The sequence below is a fragment of the Mustela nigripes genome, chromosome 9 (assembly GCF_022355385.1).
Source record: "Mustela nigripes isolate SB6536 chromosome 9, MUSNIG.SB6536, whole genome shotgun sequence".
Taxonomy (NCBI): Eukaryota; Metazoa; Chordata; class Mammalia; order Carnivora; family Mustelidae; genus Mustela; species Mustela nigripes.
Window position 1 is genome coordinate 4923338 of NC_081565.1, and position 21511 is coordinate 4944848.

A 21511-nucleotide genomic window follows, 5' to 3' on the forward strand; every position below is an offset into this window, starting at 1 on the left:
GAAAAAAGAGAAAATCTAATTTTAACTTCACTCACAATAACTCAATTTCCAGCTACTAACATGTGATATTTCTACTCATGCCACCAAAGCAGCAGACTTTCTTCAAGTGTTACTTACTTCTCACTAAGGTTGACCTTGACCACTGAGGGTGGTAAGGCGGTCTTCAGTCCTATGTTTGGAGCAGACGCACTTGACATCGGCGTGCTTTCCAGGGGAGGCTTAAAACCCAAGGATCCAAAGGAGAACGAGGCTGCGGATGGCGTCATGGGAGAGGCTCCAGGGGTGGGCGCTAGGGAGGCTTGAGAGGAAGGGAAAGAGAAGATGGACGCGCCCGAGCCACTGGAACACGGTGGGGGCTCCCCTGGGCCAGCAGCAGATGACCTCAAGGAAGACGGGCCGAAGGAGAACACAGAAGGAGCTCCGACAGCAGAAGGCAGAGAGAAGGTGGAGGGCGGAGCAGACAGTGATGAAGGTGGACCTGGTGGACCCGGGGCTGCGGGGGCTGGCGCGTCGAGCTTCTGCGGCGCTGGAGACGAGGTTGGGGTAGTGGGAGTACTCCCTGTGGTGAACAAAATGGAGAAAACGGGAGAAGTTAGCGCAGTAACAACGGACGTCCACGTGACAGAAAACAACTGAAAAGGGCTCGTGGCAGAAGGAAGCCAGAAAGAACAGTCCTAGTTCGCCAGGGGGGAAGAGGGGAGCCTGGGTGGCTCAGTCGGTTAAGTGTCTGCCTTCAGATCAGGTCATGATCTCAGGGTCCTGGGATCAAGCCCACACCAGGGTCCCTGCTCATCAGGGAGCCTGCCTCTCCCTCTCCTCTGCCTACTGCTCTGCCCACTTGTGCGCGCTCTCTCTCTCTCAATAAATAAATAAATAAATAAAATCTTGGGAAAAAAAGGGGGGGGTAGTGGGATGGATGTGGACTTTCCACATGGTGAAATGGACAAAACTTTGAAGGAAAAAGAAGACATGAAAGACATTAGATTAATAGGACTTCACGGGCAGAATCAAAAAATGCATGTCTCAACGTTACAGTGAAAAAGAAACCATTCTGCAACATTTCACAGAAATCAGGGAAAAATTTTAATTCAGACCTCCACTTTGTAATAGTCACTAAAACCAATTCCAGATAAATTAAGGATGTCTACACATGCAGAAGCACATGTACGTGTACATCTCCAAACAAACGTGGCAAAAAGTGAAGAGTCACTAAAGAGCCTAATAACTTGAAATTTAGAAGTAACCAAAAGAAAAAAACCACAAAAGGAAAAGATTAAGATTTGACTGAATAAGGGGTGGCTGGGTGGCTCAGTGGGTTGAACCTATGCCTTCCACTCGGGTCATGATCCCAGGGTCCTGGGATCAAGCCCCGCATCGGGCTCTCTGCTCAGCGTGGAGCCTGCCTCCCCCTCTCTCTCTGCCTGCCTCTCTGCCTGCTTGTGATCTTGCTCTCTCTCTCTGTCAAATAAATAAAATCTTAAAAAAAAAAAACAAAAAAAGATTTGACTGAGTAAAAATGGTTACATAACTTAAAGGTAAATGAACTAAGAAAACTCTGTGGCAAATGGTAATATGTTTTATATTTTTTTAAAAAGCTCATATAAATTGAGATGAAGAAATTTCAAGACTCTGATATAAGAACTTAATTCATAAAATACATTCAATCTGCCTCATCAAAGAAATGCAAATTAAAATGGCATATATTTTTATTATCCTATAAATTATCAAAATTTAAATATGTATAATTCCTATGTTTGGAAGGGAAAAATGAACCTGAAACCTTTTACACCAGCAGGTACCTAAGTTAGCATAACATTTCAGAAAACACTTTGGCATTATGTCTCAAAAAATCCTAAGAAATGGACTTGGTAATCCCACTTCTAAGAATAAAGCCTAGAAGAATAACCTGAAACATGAAAAAGACATTTAACACAACCCAAATTCTAAAAGATGTTCAATGGAATAGTAAGCATTCTTTTAAATCAATCACAAAGATTACATAAGAAGCTAGAAACACAATTTAAATTAAAAGCATGAACACCAAAGATGTGTACAACAGGATTACAACTATGAAGAAAGATGTTTATGAAAAAAACACTAGAAGGGAAGAGCAGGTTTAAATATTTTTCTGTTTTCCAAAATTTCTATAAACATCTTAATTTGCCAAGTTCAGTAAGTCAATAAATAAGTAGGAAGCAATATTTTTTATAAATAAAGTTACTGGGTCTTGATTCTTCCAAAGGGTCTCAGCTGACAGTTTACCTTCACGATGTCAAAAATAAAGAAAGACTTAGGGTACAAGTATGAAAACACTTCTGAAAAAGAAGACCCCAGTAAACTGCCACTTTTATGGCAGGGTAAAAATGCTAGCAAATGTATTGTTCATACTTCCTTCGCACAATATGGAAGCAGTGACAAAGACACAAACATACAGATGTTCCTCAGTTCCACACACATTCAAAAGACCAATGTGAAACGTATATGCCAGACCCGAAAGAAATCAGGGGCATGTTCCTAACCGAAAATAGAATTGAACATATGAAAACCCCCTGCTCATTCAGCCCAGCATACGTGGAACTGTAGCGTGGAAATAGGCAGAACCATTAACGTTTCCCTGGACCGCTTTAGCTACAGTTGGCTGCCTACTTTCTCCCTTCCAAGGCTCTCTTCAGCTCATCTGAACTCGGCCGCCTCCTTTGGACCACGTGTGAGCGAAGACGGGGCTCTCTCTAGGAGTGGCGAAAAATAAAACTAGCCTCTCCGTGTGTTTGGGGGTTTGATGGGCTAGTTGCAAAGTCCCTCACACTGAACTGTGCTCAGAAACAAACATCATCCTGCAGGCTCCCAACCCCACAGGTGTACTGCTTGTGAACAGACAGACCGACCGTGCAAATGAGTGTAACTGGTGGTACTCAGGAGCGCTTAAAGTTAAAAAACAACTCGGAGGCCACACTGTGGGTGATGAGACACACCAGCACAAGACTAATACAGGGTCTGCCTGGTCCCTGTTTACTTCTTGGGCTCGCACTGCCAAACAGCAGGAGCCCAAGTGTCTCCACAGCTCTGTTTATGAATGACGCACTCTGCACTGGGAAGCAGAAAGAAAATACACTGTCAGCCTTACCCAAGCCAGCTGGTCAACATGCTTTTTCTTAGATAGAGAACTGGTCCCACCACACTTTTTTTTTTTTTTTTTAAAAGCCAGAGACAGCTACAGTCATGGAATTCAAAGAGAGAAGTGGTGATATTTTAAAATATGGAACAATCCTCTTTTAATGTTTTATATCTAGTTCTCGCAGGTGATACACTATCACTGAAAAATGTGGAAGTACAGATTAGCGTCTGCATGGGCACATTTATGTGTATAAAGACTCTGTACCAAAAATGTTGACTACGGCTACTGATGATGACTGATGGGCTCCGAAATGATTTTGTATTTTCTAATTTTCCTCCAAGAATCACATACTACTTAAGCAATATTTTCAAAGAGGAGGAAAAGAAACCTAAAGAAAATTAAATATAAACAAAAACAAAATCTCCATGTTCCCACCAACCAGATAAAACCACTATTTAGATTTTAATATGCACCTTTCTAGTATTTTCCCTATGTACACATTTTTTTCTCATGCAAAAACAATAAAAAAGTATACAGTGCATTTTCATGATACATTCCATAAGCGCTTTGTCAATGAATGTGACATTCGTAAGTTACACGGCATTCAGCGCATGCATGTACAATCCCTTCGGACCGCAATGTCTGTAGGATTCAGACCAGAGAACACAGGGTGCTGTAAAAGGACACTGCTGCTAGACGACCTGATGGGATCCATCTGGCTGGACTTCCTTTTCCCTAAAGTAAAGGTTGGAAAAAAAAGCTTGTGGGATGCAAGAATGTGCGTATGCTCAAGGAAAAGTTAGTCCCAGCCTCATTAAGACAGACTGGCCCAATGAAGAGGACCACTGTGCATCCCTACACAGTGTTCATCCTCGGCAACGGTCCGGAACAAGCCCCTGGTATTCCCTCTGTGCCAGAGCAGGAAGAGGCACGTACCTGATGACTTGGATTGTCGCTCTCCTTCTAATGAGAGCCTCTCTGGCGTCTTCATGAGGGACCTAACCCCAGGATTTTGATTGATCATATAAAATGGACAAAGCACACCATCTGTTGAAAGTAACATAAGAACTGGAGCAGGTGGGAGAGTCTTCTCATCATCTGTTAAAAAAAGAAAGTGCAAGTGAAAAAAGAGCCAGGCCATCAAGTGACTGGTGGGAAGAGAAAGACCGCCCCGAGCGAGAAGGCGAGTAGCAGACTCATCCCCACGGTAGTTCAAGTCCATTTGATCTGATTCTCACCCGAGTAGCCTCGGGAGCACTGGCTCTAGAAAGAGAGCTCCTGCTGTTATGGACTGCCACCATCTTGCCAGACCCCGCAGGGAAGCTCCAGCAGACTAAGGCAGCCGTGACTGTCCCTAAGCTCCCGCAAGTCTTACGAGTCTCTCACTGTTTAAGATGTTCCCCTGACTGAGACAGGCATGTCTACAAGAGGCCTGGCCTAGCAGAAAAGCGACACTTAGCAAAACACACAGAAGGACACAGAGAAGTGAATCAAACTACCTTATATTCATTCACAATTGAATCCTAACATGTGTTTTGTCAATTAAGACTGAAGAGAATCAGTGTAAGTGAACTAAGGAGACCCAATAACCTGCCCAGGGAAAGGACAGGAAGGAACTTAGTGGTGCTCACGAGGACACCACTCTACACTGAAGCACCGAAGAGCAGAGACTCCGTGTTCTGTGGCACGTGTGCAGCCCTGCCACCCTCCAGCAGGGAGAAGACACACTCAGGCCCACTTTGGAAGCCAAGTGCTTGAGGTCCCCATTCTCTGACCCATGTCTTCACACTAAAAACTGCTATGCAGGACTGGACGAGGGTGCTGCTGTTCCTGTGCAAAACCACCGGGGAATGAGACCCCTGTTCTAGATTTCACCCATATGCGAAAGCACATACAGATATGTGCGCGTGCACGCACACACACAGACTGGCTTTTGTCTTATCGATAAATGTCCATCAAGTTAATCTCAAGTCGTCAAGACATACTCTCTATCATTCTTCAAGTGGAAACGTGCTACAGAAGTTAAAAGCGCCCCGCGGGGTAGATTCTACCAGGAATACGACGAACTGGACTTAAATATCAACCATACTCAGAAGACCACGTCTGCATAAGCTGCATCAGGCCATACTTACTGATGGTGATTTCCACTTGGTTAGTATAGTCGATGGCAACTCCCACAGGCAGCGAGTCATCGCTCTTGTCTGTCACAGGCAGTTCAGCTCGACTAGAATCCTCCAGGAGCCAAGATTCCCAATTAATCTGGAAAAAAGTAGAAGATGAAAACGCTATGTTGGTTAGAGCTCTGCATTGGTTCTCCCATTGTACAAAGAGGAGAAAAGAAAAGACAAGTCACTGGGTTTAATGTGTTGACTCAACTCTGAAATCTGGGAAGATAGTCTAAAAGCCCCGAGCATCCTGGCACGTGAGGCGTTCATTTTCCAAATCAACCTATGTGCTCCTCATAGAACAAGTCCGTGCCTTGTGAATAAATCACCACTATCAGGAACACTTTCCGAGGTACCATCCACCCCAACTAGGGAGATTCCTAAAAATGGTGGATGAATCTAATACTTGCACCAACCAATTATTAGCTGCTCCTCGAAATGTGGGACTGGTACCAGGAACTCGGGTTGACTGCTACCATGGTCTTGAGCAGTGTGGCTTACAAAGCTGGCCAGGTGCCCTACGCTCACTTGTCCATGGAGAGAGTTACCCTTAGTTCTTGTCTTTCCAGATCTTGGCATCAGTTCCTCGCACAGGCCCCTCTTCCTGCCTTTGGGGTCCTTGAGAAACCACTAACTCTTTCCCATAAACTCCCCTTCTGCTTTTGTCTATGCTTGAATGGGCTGTATTCCTGCAAATAAATGATTTTTTAAAATCACTCTATTTACCTAACTTTCAGTGTGGACCAAAATTGGCCAGCATGAATCAAAAGGGAATAATGCTCCATGAATAACAGAAAATCAAAAAGCTGTTTACGAAAGGGAACATAATCACACCCATGACTTAGCTATACTGAGAGTAAGTTGACTTCAACTTTGAAAAACAAAACATAAACAAAATTGACTTCAACTTTGAAAAACCATCTAAAGACAAAATAAAAAAGACTTTATAATCACTATAGAACAGAATGCCAACGGTACCAGTTTCGATTTTGCAAAAGACAAGCCGCAGGTGGCAACAGCTGGGAGGTGGGGGTAGGTACACTCAAGGCAAGGGGGAGAAAGTAGTCCTCTCACAAAGCAGGTCAAGAGATACTGTGTATGGTGACACCATAAGAAATGAAGTAAAAAACATTACTTATAGATACAAAGGAAACCAACAGAAGGAACTACAATAGTGCTAGAACCTCTCTGAGAGGAAAGATAAGGATTTAAGGGCCATATGTGAGCTATATTCTCACCTGCCACATAGGTAATAAGGTCTAAAATCAATAATCACTGACTAGGGACGAAGCAGACCATTATTTATTTTTTTTAGAGGTGCAGAGAGGGAGAGGGAATCTTAAGCAGACTCCATGCCCAGCTCAGAGCTTTACATGGGGCGTGATCTCACAACCCTAAGATCATGACGTGAGCCAAAATTAAGAGTCAGGGCGCCTGGGTGGCTCAGTGGCTTAAAGCCTCTGTCATCGGCACAAGTCGTGATCCCAGGGTCCTGGGATCGAGCCCCACACCGGGCTCTCTGCTCAGTGGGGAGCCTGCTTCCCTTCCTCTCTGCCTGCCTCTCTGCCTACTGATCTCTGTCAGATAAATAAATAAAATCTTAAAAAAAAAAAATTAAGACTCAAACGCTTAACCAACTGAGAGATACGGAGGTAACCTTGAAAAGTAAAAATTTATGGGGCACCTGGGTGGCTCACTCAGTTAAGCATCTGCCTTTGGCTCAGGTCATGATCCCAGAATCCTGGGATGGAGCCCCGCATTGGGTTCCCTGCTCAGTGGGGAGCCTGTTTCTCCCTCTCCTCTGCCCTCCCCCCCACTCACACCCTACTCATGCTTCCTCCCCCTCTCTCTCATGTTCTCTCTCTCAAATAAATAAAAATTAAAAAAAAAAAAAAAAAGTAAAAATTGACAAGTTAAAAAAGGTCCCCTCTAAATAGGTTTGGATAAGGATGGGGTAGGGCAGCGTTGATCTTTTCATTTATAAGCGCTTTCTATTATTGGACTTTTTTAGCCACATGCATAAATCACCCTGATAGGAAACAAATATACAAGTATATTTTAAATGTTTCAGAACATAAAATAGTTGTGTTCTTAGAAAACCGTTACTAAAGACAATCTAAAACTTCACATCAGACCGCTGAACTCTGGCCTGTGACCCCAAAGTGGACCATCTTAGACACTAAGAAAGCCACGTACTTACAGTGGACTGCCTAGCCACCCAGAGAATGAGGGATAAATCCCGAATGGTTGGAGAGGCCTAAGTCTCTGTGTGGGGGTGCACACAACGTCTTTAAACTCAAGGCAGAGTTTTAAGAAGTTTCCCAGGGCCCCTAGGTGGGGCAGTCAGTTATACACCTGACTCTCGGTTTCAGCTGTCACGATCTTGAGATTGTGGGACGGACCCCTGCATAGGGCTCTGCACTCAGTGCTGAGTCGGCCTGAGTTTCTCCCTCTGTCCCTACCCCCTGCACTAATGCACATGCTCTCTCTCTCTAAGATAAATAAATAAATCTTAAAGAAAAAATAAAGGAAGAAAAACTTCCCTTTTATCAGATCCCTCTGTGGTCACCCTGCATAACCTACCCGGTTTGGAATGGCTTAGCACAGTCAGCTCAGCCCGACTCCAGTCAACAAGGAGGAGAGAGTGCGAAAAAGGAGGCGGCGCTCACACACACAAGTGCTTTTAGCTCTCTGCTGGTTTTTCAAAGTGAACTACAAAGTATTGCTGCTGAGTCACAATTTGGTACGATCTGCATGTTTCTCTCCATTAATCAAGGATGGGTTAGAGGTGACTGATCAGAGGGGCAGATTCAAGCAACAGGAAGAAAATCAAGATGGTAAAACAGAACAAGGCAAAAAAACCCTCCTATACACCCAGATGTGCTCCTGGGGGAAGCTGATTATATCGTATATTTTTCCACAGATTGGGGGTGGATCTGGAAAGGACAGAAGGGTTTTTTATGACAGTGCAGGAGCTGCTGGGTCTGAAACCCACATCTGTCCAACGCGATATCCAAGCCACCTGGCCCAAAGCATTCTGTCACATCGGCCAAGTGTCAGCTTTGCTCTCACACAGAAACTCATCCAAACGGAGCAGGCTTCATCTAAACCTTCTCCATGAGTTAACTCTCTCCAGAATCTTTCTTAGAAAAGTACCCCAGAAAAGCGACCAAAGAGTGAAATTTACCTGATCTGCCTGTCGAGCAAGGATACTGACTTCTGTTGAAGCCGCAGACGCAGCCAGCACTAAATCCCTTAAAGGAAGAAAAGCAGAAGACCATTAAATTGAAGGTCAAAGACATGACAAGATCAAGTCAGAATTTCCAATAATCGACTACTCTCCAAACAGAATAATCCGGTAGAAGCTTTGCTTCTAGCTATCTATCTATCAAGGGAAAGCTTTCGCTCTCAGAGGAAAACTTTTTTTTTTTTTTAAATTAACATATAATATTTTATTTGCCCCAGGGGTACATGTCTATGAATCTTCCGGCTTACACATTTCACAGCACTCCCCATAGCACATTCCCTCCCCAATGTCCATCACCCAGCCACCCTCTCCCTACCCCCTCCACTCCCCAGCAACCCTCAGTTTGTTTCATGAGATTAAGTCTCTTAGGGTTTTTCTCCCTCCCAATCCCATCTTGTTTCATTTTTTTCCTCCCTATCCCCCATGACCCCTTGCCCTGCCTCTGTGAGAAATAACTTTAATATGTTCCTTAACTATCAATATTACCCTAAGTCTTCACTGGGGTTATTGAGAAAAGAGGGTTTTTAAGATTTTTAAGTATTCGATCTAGGTAATTTAAGATTGGGAAAACGGAATTAGTCAGAGAGGAATTATCCAGCATCAGAGGAAAATATGTTCAAGGGCATCTCAATTCTCCATTCTCCTTTCCTACAGAAAATAATTTTAGGGATGCCTGAGTGGCTCAGTCGATTGGGTGTGTGCCTCTGGCTCAGGTCATGATCCTGGGGTCCTGGGATCGAGTCCCACAGCCTGCTTCTCCCACAGCCTGCTTCTCCCACTCCCTCTGCTCCCCTAATCCTGCTCTCTTGCTCCTTCTGTCTCAAATAAATAAATAAAATCTTAAAGAAGAAAAGAAACAAATTGTGAAGTTGGAGCACAGCACTGTGGGCAGAGCCCGACCGAGAGGGAAGGCGGCCCTGCTGGCTCCCAGCTCACCACTCTTCGATGTGGCTGAGGTAATAGTGGTGCTGCCGCTCGGTGCAGCTGCCATAGCAGGGCTCCATGAAGTTCACAAAGATCTCTGGGTGCTTTTCTTCCTTTTTCTACAAAAAATAGAAGGAGAACACATACAAAAAAAATCCCATGTGCAATTTTTCTTTAATGCTACACAGATAAGGATCTCGAAAAAGAAAATCACTTGTGTTTTATGAAAAAATTCCCTCAAAAACCTACGTCCGAACACACAACATACTAGAAAGGCAGAGGTGAGTAGCTGGGCAACTTGAATGCTGGCCACTGACCGAACTGGACTCCCAACTGCTTTGTCACTTTCTGGCCGTGGGACCGGCACGGAAGGATTGCTCAGCCTGTCTGATACAGTTTTCTCACATCTGTGGTGGGCCTGCTGAACCACTCCACAGGCTGTCTTAAATGTGGAACAAAATGATACATGTAAAGCCTCTAGACCAAGACATGGAACCTAAGAAAGAGTCCAGAAACGCTAGAGCTAATATTATCCCTGGGAATAGGAAATTTTTATAAGCTCTTGAAGTAAGGACCTCAATAAACATTATTTTGAAAGTTCAACATTATCAGGAACCCAAGACTTAATAAAAACAAGGCCCTTTTCTACATGTCACTGGCAAAGATTAAAAATGGTACCACTGCAGGGGCGCCTGGGTGGCTCAGTGGGTTAAAGCCTCTGCCTTCGGCTCAGGTCATGATCCCAGGGTCCTGGGATCGAGCCCCGCATCGGGCTCTCTGCTGAGCAGAGAGCCTGCTTCCTCCTCTCACTCTGCCTGCCTCTCTGCCTGCTTGTGATCTCTGTCTCTCAAATAAATAGAATCTTTAAAAAAAAAAAAAAAAAAAAAAAAAAAGGTACCACTGCAACTTGATACATGTGTGGGGCAACTGCTGGTGGGAGATATATAAACAGCCACAACTTTTGTAAAAGACGCTTTGGCAAAGCTCTGCATCTACCACTCAACCAAACTCATTCCTAGGTATTTATCCTAAAAAATAAACATAATTGCATAAAATGCACATCAAAGAACACATTGTGGTATTCCTTAGAACAGGAGAACACTGAAAACAACATGAGCATCCAACAGTGAAGGAAACAAGGAAATGATCTGCCCAAAAAGCCAGATATAGACTGTATTCACCGACTTAGAAAGATGCTCACAATTCCCCACTAAGTAAAACATGGTTGCAAGACAGAGTAACTCGTGCAACTCCCACTTTTGTTACATTTAGACATTTGTTTATGTATCTGTAAATTTTTTTTGGACTTTGAGAGCAAATAGTGATTTGAAAAGACAAGCTCTACCTCATTTGTTTTTTTTTAAATGCCCCTGCAATTTAGTAACATTTCATAGATCTTATTACTAATGTTCTTCCCCGTTTCCAAAATGACTCCTTCATTTCAAAATGACTTAGGTCATTCCACTCTCTGCTCCAACGGCTCCTTGAGCACCCAATGCACACCTCACCTCTGTCCTCCGTCCCTTGTCGTCTTCTGCTTCGTCGTTCCCTCCCTCACCCTTCCCATTCCTTGCTCTACACTTACTCGCTAACTAGCACACTCATCAGAATGTCAGATCCACAAAAGCAAGGACTCTGCCAGGTCACCACTGTATAAAGCAGTGCCTGGCACGCTGCAGGCATCTGATAAACATCAGATAAACATAAATAGGTGAGAGAATTTTAAAAATCAAGATGTTGGAGCACCTGGGTGGCTCAGTCAATTGAGTGTCTGCCTTTGGCTCAGGTCATGATCCCAGGGTTCTGGGACTGAGCCCCACATTGGGCTCCCTGTTCAGCAGGGAGTCTGTTTCTCCCTTGCCTTCTGCCCCTCCCCCTCACTCGTGTTCTCTTTCACTCACTCTACTCTCACTCCCAGATAAAAAAATTCTTTTTAAATCTTAAAAAAAAAAATCAAGGTGTTTTCTTGTTTTCCTAAAATCTATCAGGTTAACAACTACCAGGACTCGCAGCTTCCAGTATAAGCAAAAGTTAACTTTTAGGATTATTTTTATCTTATGACTAAACAGGAGAACATGCTGTAAGCAGACACCATAATTTTGGCCCCCAGGCCAATGGTACAGCATTTAAGTTTTACACTTAAAGTTGTACTAACCCTACCAGCAAAAAAAAGAAACTGAACCCAAAGGCTTGAACTTTATTAGAGGATCTCTATGATTCTCAAAGGACAAAAATGTCCCTTTCGTACACATACCGGGAGGAGAGCCATCACCACATCTGGAGACGTTTCCAAGGTCCCATCTGCAGCAGCATATACGATTGTGAAGACGTAAGTGCCAATCCACAACACATCCAGAACTGAAACACACGAACTCTGATAAAGTATCTTATGTTTGGAGTAGCTCCTGTATGCTAAAAAATTAACAGCCCATGGATAAAAAAAACCCAGAGTGCTGTAGTTTTAACAAAGGTCCAGATTTCACTGACTAAACACAATTCACAAATACAAAGTATTCAAGAAGCCCAAATTCCTCCCAAAGTGATATTTTTTTTCTGGCAGATTACAATGAGGGCAAATTTTGAACAAATCCTAATAAAAAAATCAGGATCCATTTACTGTTATTTACCACAAGACAGAGGTATCTACCAGAGGATGACTGTTATGCTGAATTAATTAGCTAACTGTAATAATGGAAGTGTTCACACAGCAGGTGCTAACAGTTTCCTGAATGGGCATGTAGCCGCATCACACGATGTGAAATTTCTGCAATACTGTCATCGCATTAGAGGTCAACTCAGTAAGAAAAGCAGATGGGTTACCTCTGACAGGATGATCTGACTCATAAAACGGTGGGCAAGGGATGACTTTTTTTTCCTGCAAAGTCTGAAAGAGATTGGGGGGGGGTGTCAAATAAATAAACCTTAACCAATGAAACTCTGTCAAACCCAGCATGTTCCCCCCAGAAAGCACTGTGTTTCATCTTCCCAGCCAGGAGAGACTGAACGCTGGGAAGAGTGAATGACTACATCCAGGATCCTGCCCTCCTGAAATTTCCCACAAATGTGTTCAGGTGTAGAGAGAGAGGATGCTCAAGCCAGTACCGTGTATCTTAGCAAAGCCACCCACACTGACACAGCCAGCCTCCAGCACTGGAACAGAGAAGTAAGTTACGGTACATTTACACAGTGGACTACTATGCAGTCATTCAAAAGAATGAAGCGGTTCCATAGATAATACACTGGAAAAAAGACCCTGACAAAGTATGACGTTTAAGACAAAAAAAGACAAGAGAAAACCAATAAAACTAAGCCAATTATCTTCTGACAGGCTAATGCCCTAGAAGAATATGTACCAAATTTCATATAACCACTTTTTGCAATAACAAGAAATAAAACTTTAAGGTCAAACCCACACCACTACATTCCCTGCTTTACACCCACAGAGAACGGTCTCTAGAAGAGGAATGCACAGCAGCACAGTCCTTGGTACTGCCTGTAGACCCCTCCTTTCCATCCAGGCTTGAATGAACATACATGGATTCTTTTTTTTTTTTTTCATACATGGATTCTTCGCCAATTTATACTGAAGAATATCTGTGACTATTATCTCAAGAAGACCCCCAGGAGAGGACGACAGAGTGACGGGGCATCCACTGTCGTGGGTGCCTATAGTTGGAGAAACTGACCTTTCAGATGGGCTCAGCTAACAGACAAATAGTATGGCAGATGTTTAGTAACACATCCATACACAGACCATATTGTATAAGCATCCAGAAAAGTCTGGAGGCTGTCACTAAATAAAACACAGAGCGTTTTAGAAGAGTTCCGCTCTTTCCTGCATTTGCTTGTTTACTGATGAATTTGTTGCAGGGAGCATAAATTACATCTAAACAGAAAAGAACACCAGTGAACCCCCAAACCATCCCAAAAAAACAGTGGGTAACTTAAGAAAAGGCCTGAAGTCCAAGGCAAGACTTACGGGAAGATACTGGACCACAGTTCCATTCTGCTTCCCCACTGCCAGCTGCTTTCCTTTGGGGCTCCAGCACACTGAGCAAAGAAGAAAATGCTGCCAGTTAAGAACCGAAGAGAATGGAGCACACCAGTGAGGTCTGTACTGAAACAGCCATATAATCACCACTTCATGATCCTCTGTCAGTCCATGGAAGGCTGTAGGATCATCCTTACTTGGCAAAATTAAAAAAAAAAAAAAAAATCATTTTGACAATACAAACCAATTACAACTCATCACTAGGCCATTAAATCAACTTCTAAAAATGTTTTTTTCAATCAAGTGTCGTCCAGAAAGCTGGAAAGTACAGAAAACTCTATAATCTTTAAAGAAGAATAAAGGTTTTCAAGTATCAAGAAATCATTCTCTTACTCATACTCAGTATTTGTAGTGCTTTCCCCATGCTTTTCAGCGTACTCTCCACCGCTCTTGTGGATCCAGAAACAATCACTCTCAAAAACACATCTCTAAACCAGCTGTACCAAAATATCTCTTTCCCCAGAAAACCCACACACATTCAAGTTAAATCATGTCTGCTGCATGGCTTCAAACATTCACTACGGCCATAAACAATGCTCTCCACTTCTACCAGACCACTACACACAAAATGAAAAGCCCACTTGCGTTTATCTCCAGGAATTAATTTTTAAGTAGGTCACCATTACTGTATGTTACGGAGTGAAAGCCTTTATTACCCACCAGATGTTACGGCCACTGTGGAAGGGAGAGTCGCACACACTTTCACTGTTTCTGTGATTTGCAGGACAGCAATGCTGCCATCGGCCAGACAAACTGCCACCATGGAGGGAACGGTGGGGTTCCACTTCATATCGATCACCATGCCGCCTGCATCTTTCAAAAGCTTGTGATACGCAAATGGGCGTTTCTGCTGTTTGGCCTTTTAGAACAGATGCCCAGAAGCAAAAATAAATCGATAAATTAATAAACACATAGATATTTAATAGAGGAAAGTCATCGAACGTGCAAGTTTTCTCAAACTACAGTTCACTTTTCTCCATGACCAAAAATAAATGAGCTCTACACAACAGTCTATTTGTTGTAGACGATTTCAACACAACTCTGAAAAATTGCAATCAATTATCTGAGCACACTAGAGGGACTCCCAGCAGGGGAATACACAAATGCAAATTAATCAGTAAAGAGCAAATGTAACATTAAAATCTTGGCTCTGCTTCTTAATAGTGTTGGGTCCTTGGATGTTTAAATTCTTTGGGCCTGTCTCTCCACCTATAAAATGAAGATAATAGCACGTACTTTGTGAGGCCGTGATACGTATTGAGTGAGGACAAGGCATACAGAGCACAGGGCCTGGCAGACAGTCAGGATAAACACTCAAATTAGTGGCAGTTTTCATTATGAAACTGCTTGGAATGGAAGAACACTACCAGAAGTGGTCAGAGACCCAGGATGTAGGAATTTCTGACATTACTGTTAATTCTACAACCTTGGGCTAGCCACCTAAGGATCCCTGGGCTCCGGCTGTCTCATTTGTAAATGAAACAAAACACCCTGGGGCAGATGTTATGAAAGAATTTCTTGAAGTCCCTTTTATCTCAAGGATCTATGATCCTACAGTTAAGGATTTTCTTTTAAACCCATACTTCAATCTAGAAAATAACTCCAACGGTCAACCCAGAAAATTCTAGATTATGATTCAATACCAGAAGATCTTTTTAGGTCTCATGTTGACATTACAGTTTGCTGGTAGCTTACCTCATTTGAAAATGTGCGAACATCAAAAAAAGCGATAATGGAACCATATTCACTGGACATCATGCACACGGAGAGTGTGAGGTTATCACAGCTCAGGGCCAGGTGGTGTATCGGGAATTTCATAGGAACCAGCAAGCTTTGAACTTTATCAACTAAGAAAACATAAAAAAAGACAAAGCAGAAGCATAAGCCATAAGCCCTTTACCCGGGTCTGTGTGAAACAATTTTCACATCTACGTAAACATACGAGCACACTTTGATACCTGCTCATGCAGCTAAATCTTAGCTTTCTTACAGATGGACAGTGATGCATTAAATTTCCCAGACTCTTCCCCGTATGACCTAGGCAAACTGTGGCTGCTACCCTCATTAACAATAACGTCCTGTACCCATATTTTTGCAACGACGTTTCCTCTCTGTTTGGATGGTACTATTGCGCAAACTAGAACGCCAGGCAACAAAACCCTTCTCCTAGGCATCCCAAACCCAGGTTCAACTGAGCAAAAATAAAAGCATGGTAAAATGGTCAATTCTTCTTCCCTGAGTTCAGAGGAACAACTCATCAAAGAACCAAAGAGAACAACCAGAAAGGCTTCCACCATCCTGGCTGGGACTTATTCGAGTAACACCAGTTTTCATTTATATCCTAGAACGATTTCTGGGAAAGGACACCACATTAGCACTTCACTACACCTCTCTCTCTAGCGTGCAACAAAATTAAGTAACATACCTATCTTATTGGGATCGTCACCAGGTTTATTTTGAATCAGAAGATTTTTCGTAGGAAAAATCTGCAACCCACTGGCTCCACCAGCAAAGACCAGGCCGTATTTGTTGGACACGGCAAGCAGACTCGAGCGTTCCTTGGGCAACTCCTCAGGTGAGTCAAAGATTCTCACCTTCTTCAGTGCTCTAAACTGAAAATCCTGTTGAGGGAAGAAACCAAGATCAACTCAGGGAAAAGAGGAAAATGATCATGTCTGTCATTATATTCCAATAGACCTAATTCCAGTATAACAAAATGAGTATTACCCTGAGACCAAGGGATATGTGGCTCAGTGGTTTTTAAGCTTCCTGTGCCCACTGTGGTACCTGGTATAGGGCTTATTAATGTCGACTGAATGAAATAAAATTTTAAAACTTCTTTCGTGAAGTCTTCCTTAACTAATTCAGCTCATACTGATCTTTCCTTTTCTGAATTCCAACTTTATTGTCCTAACCACCACATGTGCTGCACATTCTAATTCATAATCTTGTCCTATTTCATGGTATTTCATCCTATTTTCTGGGTCATGTGACCCACAGTGGTGCTTAATAACTCTGGTTAAGGGGGAGCCTGGGTGGCTCAGTTGTTAAGTGTCTGCCTTTAACTTGGGTCGTGGTCCCAGGGTCCTAGGATCAAGCCCCACATCAAGCTCCCTGCTCGGGGAGGCTGCTTCTCTCTCTCCCTCTGCCTGCTGCTCCCCTTGCTGGGATCTGTCCAGTAAATAAATACAATCTTTAAAAAAACAAACAAACTGTTGTTAAATACTGAAAGCATCACCCAAATACACTGTTAGCCTGAACTTCCAGTGCAGTACTCAACAAATATATGCATATATTCATGGAAATAATGATCCCAGGATGATAACCAAATCCCAAGAACTGGCTTAGGTGCATTAAATACTAAACAAAATTCCGTCACAGAAGAGGGCAGGTATAGTCAATCTCTTAATATTCCAGACCTGTAAACATACCTAGATGGTATGAGGACATCTAAACACAAGTCCAAAGCCCTAGGCTGTAAGGCCAGGCATGGCTTGACATGTCCACCTCTGTAGCCTCACAACACTGTGCTTTCCTTCCATGAGTGCAACATTACCTCTGCAACATCCAGGGTTACCTCAATCCCAGACCTGTTTCTTTCAACATTCATGCTCTTTAGCACTTTAGGGCCGGGAGCCTTCCCCAACCTCCTGTCAATGCCTGACTCACCCAGTCTTCCACAAATATATCTATACACTTCCAAAGACAATTTTCAGTGTGTATCACCTCTTAGTAAGAATTCCCTAAGTTTGGAATGCCTGGGTGGCTCAGTAGGTTAAGCCTCTTCCTTCAGCTTGGGTCATCATCCCAGGGTCCTGGGATCAAGCCGCCCAATCGGCTCTTTGCTCAGCAGGGAGCCTGCTTCCCCCTCTTTCTCTGCCTGCCTCTCTGCTTGTGATATCTCGCTGTCAAATAAATAAATAAAATATTAAAAAAAAAAAAAAAAAGAGGGGCACCTGGTGGCTCAGTGGGTTAAAGCCTCTGCCTTCGGCTCAAGTCATGATCCCAGGGTCCTGGGGTCAAGCCCCACATCAGACTCTCTGCTCAGCAGGGAGCCTGCTTCCTCCTCTATCTCTGCCTGCCTCTCTGCCTGCTTGTGATCTCTCTCTGTCAAATAAATAAATAAAATCTTAAAAAGAATGCCCTAAGTTTACCAATCACTGTATTAAATTGTACCATAAATGGCTGATTCTATTCTTCAATTCCAAATCTACCTTAAGTCAAGGTTTTGGTAAAAAAGGTGAATTCCCTTTTGCTTACATTCCAAAAGGGTAAAAGCCAAAGACAGCCTTTCTCAACTTTCAACTTTCAGTGTTGTACACTTGTGGTGTTCCACACAGAATCCCTAACACACCCCACGTACTAATTTCCTTAGATTTGGTGTTTTACACATAAGTGCTAAAAGATGAACTGAAATACTCTTTTTTTTTTTTTTTTTTTTAATATTCTCCTTAATTCCAAGTGAGTAACGCGACCAGAAACTCCCAGCTTTCCAGAAGAGACCATACAGGAGTAGACTGAAATTTTCAGTATTTTCGTACTTCTCATCCTGGTAATCCTAAATACCCTATTTGGGTCGTGGACACGGGGGTGTGAAGAGACACTGGGATGAACAGGCACAGGAAAGCATTTCTTTTCTGTTATAATCCGTAACTCAAAGGGAGACTGTCATGGTCCAAGTCTGTGGTTCTGAAACCTTCTCCTCCTTCTGCCCCGGCACAGCTGGGAAACTGGCAGGCTCTCGTTGGTTGGCTCGCCGCTCCCGCCCCGCTCCCGACCAGTCATTCTCCGCAAAGCGGAATCCCGACTGTAAATACGGGACGGATTACTACTCCCTAAAGGCACTTCAGTGACGGGTTCAATCGCCTAAAAGCCTCCGGAAACTTACTCGTCGCCGTCACCTGGATCACCTGCCCCTCTCTTCAGTTTCCTGGTTGTACCCTGATTCCCAGCACCCAAACAGCCCTCCTATCCCGTTCCACTACAGGTTTTGTGGAACGGGTCCTGAACCCTGGCTCTGCGTCAGGCACGCCTGGACCGATGTACACAGGTAGTGCAGTGAGTGTCCAGGAGAGGGTCTTACAAACAAAACAAAACAAAACAAAACAAAAACCCTACATTTCAGCCCCTTTATCGAACGCGACTTTGGGTAAGCTACTTGCCCAGCCTCGCCGCGCTCCCCTTCATGAACAACTACTCATACGGCCGCTGTGATGAGTACCACAGTGTCCGGCACACGCTGAACGCTCAATAAACCGTCATTATTACCACGACGCCGACCGCCACATCCAAGTAACTAGGGTGACTCGAGCGGCGCGCACAAGACCGGGAAGGGACGGAGAAACTGCACTCGGCGGGGCTGTCGCGCCGGCCGCACGGCAGAGCACAGCAGGCCGCGCCGGCGAGAACTCTGCACGCGGCAAACTGTTCACGCAGGAGGCGGGAAGCGGGCAGCCGGCCCCCGCGCTGCGCCGTTCAGCGGGGTTCCAAGGCAACGCCGGACCTAAGGGAGGGAGGGAGGCCCCGGCCAGTCTCTGACCTTCATCTCCCGCTCGGGGATCATGGCATCCATCTCGTCTCCCATCGCGTTACCCTCGGTTGGTCGAAGCAGCCGCCGCCGCCGCCCGCGCGCGGCCTTGCCCACACAGCCCAGGCTGCTCTGAGGCCAACTTCCTTCCCTCACCGAGGGCGGCGCGCAGCAGACCCCGTATTTCCGGCGCGCTTTGGTGACGTCGCGCGCCCCGGGCCGCCTAGCGGTCGGAGGAGGTTGAGCGACCCACTGAAGTCGCGCGCTCTCCAGACCACTGCTTCCCATTGGCCAGGGGACTGGAGGAGGCGGGCGAAGCCCCGGGCCGACGCGCCTGCGCCCTGAAGCTCCGAGGTCCCGCCCACTTTGTGTGATTAATGGCCAGGCACCCGCTCCGTTGCGCTGCGCTCCTCGTGGCGCTGAAGCCTCGCCGTTACGGTGGAGCGCACGTGGTTCTTAACAGTCCTGGAAGGAGCGGAGTTAGGAACCTGACCAACATCTCCAGGGCGCAGCTCTTGAGAGAGGCTTTGGAGGGGGGCGAGGAGGAACAGAGGTTCCGAAAGTGGGTGGATGGGGGCCTCGGGGGCCTCTTCGCTCTAAGCGCGGGGATCCAAAGGGCAGGGCGACGGCTACCAAACATCGGCTTTGTCTACTGCCTTCAGGGTCATCATTTCCCGAGCAAGAGCGCGGGCACTGCGCAAAACACTTCACTCGCGTTGTTTAAGCTCCAACACATCCTAGTTGCCGAGGGGTTTATTGTTGCCATTTAACTGATGAGAAATCAAAATTCCCCAGTGCCCCGCATTCGCAAGGTGTTGGTGAAGGCAGGGTTAGAATTCCGCTTGTCCGGACATGCTGGTTGACGACAGTCCACCGTACAGGTGTTTGTGTTGGTATAAATGCTCTAGGACAGAAATTCATCTGGAGCCTGTGGGTTGACTGGAGGGCGGGGGACCTTCTGCCTCTGTTTGGTTTTCAGCAAATTGCCTATCTGTTCCAAGACTGCTTCCATTTTTATTTTTTAAGACTCTTATTTATTTGACAGAGAGCGCATGATGGGGGTGGGGTGGAGAAGCAGACTCCCCACGGACGTGAGCTCCCTACTTGGACCCGGAGATCATGACCTGAGCCAAAGGCAGCCGCTTAACAACGAAGGCGCCCAGGCGCCCCCCTGCTTCTCATTTTGAAAATAAAGTAACATAATAGTATCAGCCTCATAGGGTGTTGTGAGGAGTAAATGAAGTCCTGCCTTTAACAGAGCCTGGCAGGCACATGGGACACCTTCATTTAGAGCTGTTACTATATTAGCTATCTTTTCTGAATTTGCTGAGCCCAGGAACTGTCCCCAAAACACACAAGTCAAGACATTGATGTTTGTCTGTTTTATTTCTATCTATAGAGATGATATCTGGTGCCACACACACTCATTCTCTCTCTCTCTCTCTCTCACACACACACACACACACACACACACTTCGTCCACCTGAATGTGCCCGGCCGACTCCTTCCTTTTGTCACAGGGACAAAGCCATACTTGGCAGTCCCTGAGTTGCTGGTTACATTAGTTAGATTTGGTCTTTCAGAAAGAAGACAGCTGAAGTTCGAAGAAGCTGAGCCCTTAGCCATAGAAGTAAGTCCCAGAGCCAATAGCCACAATCTGAACTACACAATCTACAAATCCCCTTTCCAGCGACCACTTTTGAGCCCCTCTCACTTCAGGAATTGAGTTCTAGTAAATGGTGGAGGAACTGGTGGTGTTTCCCAGGACACCCCTTCCAATGAAAGAACTCTTTCCTGCCCTTTCCAGAAGCTGGGGACACACCCATTAAAGTGTCTCCCTCCCTTAAAGGAGGCTTCCTGCAGTCTTGCAAACCGTGGAACCCATTGAAATAAGTCTGGTTGCTTCTGCCCTCCTCTCCGGAGGAACAGGTACACTGACTATAATGGGTCATTAAGGAAAGTATCACCTTGCTCAAAGGTCTCAGTCTGTCCCAGAGAAGAGAGGCCAATGCGGAGGCGTAGGGACAGGCAGTGGTTCATCTAATGATCTGGTGGGAGGGGGACGCAGAGGAGGTGCTGGGGTGAGATTTTTCATTTACAGGGAAAACTGTTTTGTTGGGGTTTAAACTTCAACTAGTCCTGTGCATTCGAAGCAGCTCCTTAAGCTGAAGGTCAGCCAGTTAAGGCCAAATAATCCTGTTCCTGAACTGGCTGAGACCGACCAGTGGATTAACCCAACCTGGGCAATTCCCCAGCCCCTACCTGCTCCACTCCCTTAAGCTGCTGCAAGGGCAGCTCCTCAGGTCCCTGATTATGGGTCACTAAGGAGCCACAGGGAGGCCACACCGACTCCCACCTCCCAACAGCACCCTGACATTTCCACTTAAAGTTTGGCAAGGGCTTTTCCAAGACCTTTGCTCAGTCTTGGGCCCAGGATTGCAGTACAGTCACCCCGCAGTCCCCTCTCTCCATAACATTCATC

The 21511-nt window shown here is 45.0% G+C and overlaps 1 protein-coding gene across 5 annotated transcripts in view; it reads right to left on the bottom strand.

The window, feature by feature from the left end:
* Positions 1-19196, bottom strand: part of NUP214 (nucleoporin 214) — a 101967-nt gene extending 82771 nt beyond the window's left edge. For all 5 annotated transcript variants that reach the window (XM_059410519.1, XM_059410518.1, XM_059410516.1 and 2 more), the window contains exons 1-12: positions 19042-19196; positions 15928-16123; positions 15198-15349; positions 14163-14361; positions 13431-13501; positions 12272-12335; positions 11706-11809; positions 9464-9570; positions 8468-8534; positions 5248-5374; positions 4052-4213; positions 118-559 (exon numbers count right to left, since the gene is read on the bottom strand). In XM_059410519.1, the coding sequence (XP_059266502.1) occupies positions 118-559; positions 4052-4213; positions 5248-5374; positions 8468-8534; positions 9464-9570; positions 11706-11809; positions 12272-12335; positions 13431-13501; positions 14163-14361; positions 15198-15349; positions 15928-16123; positions 19042-19086 (1736 nt within the window). In that variant the 5' untranslated portion in view covers positions 19087-19196. The remainder of the gene's footprint in view (positions 1-117; positions 560-4051; positions 4214-5247; positions 5375-8467; positions 8535-9463; positions 9571-11705; positions 11810-12271; positions 12336-13430; positions 13502-14162; positions 14362-15197; positions 15350-15927; positions 16124-19041) is intronic.
* Positions 19197-21511: the final 2315 nt, after the last annotated feature.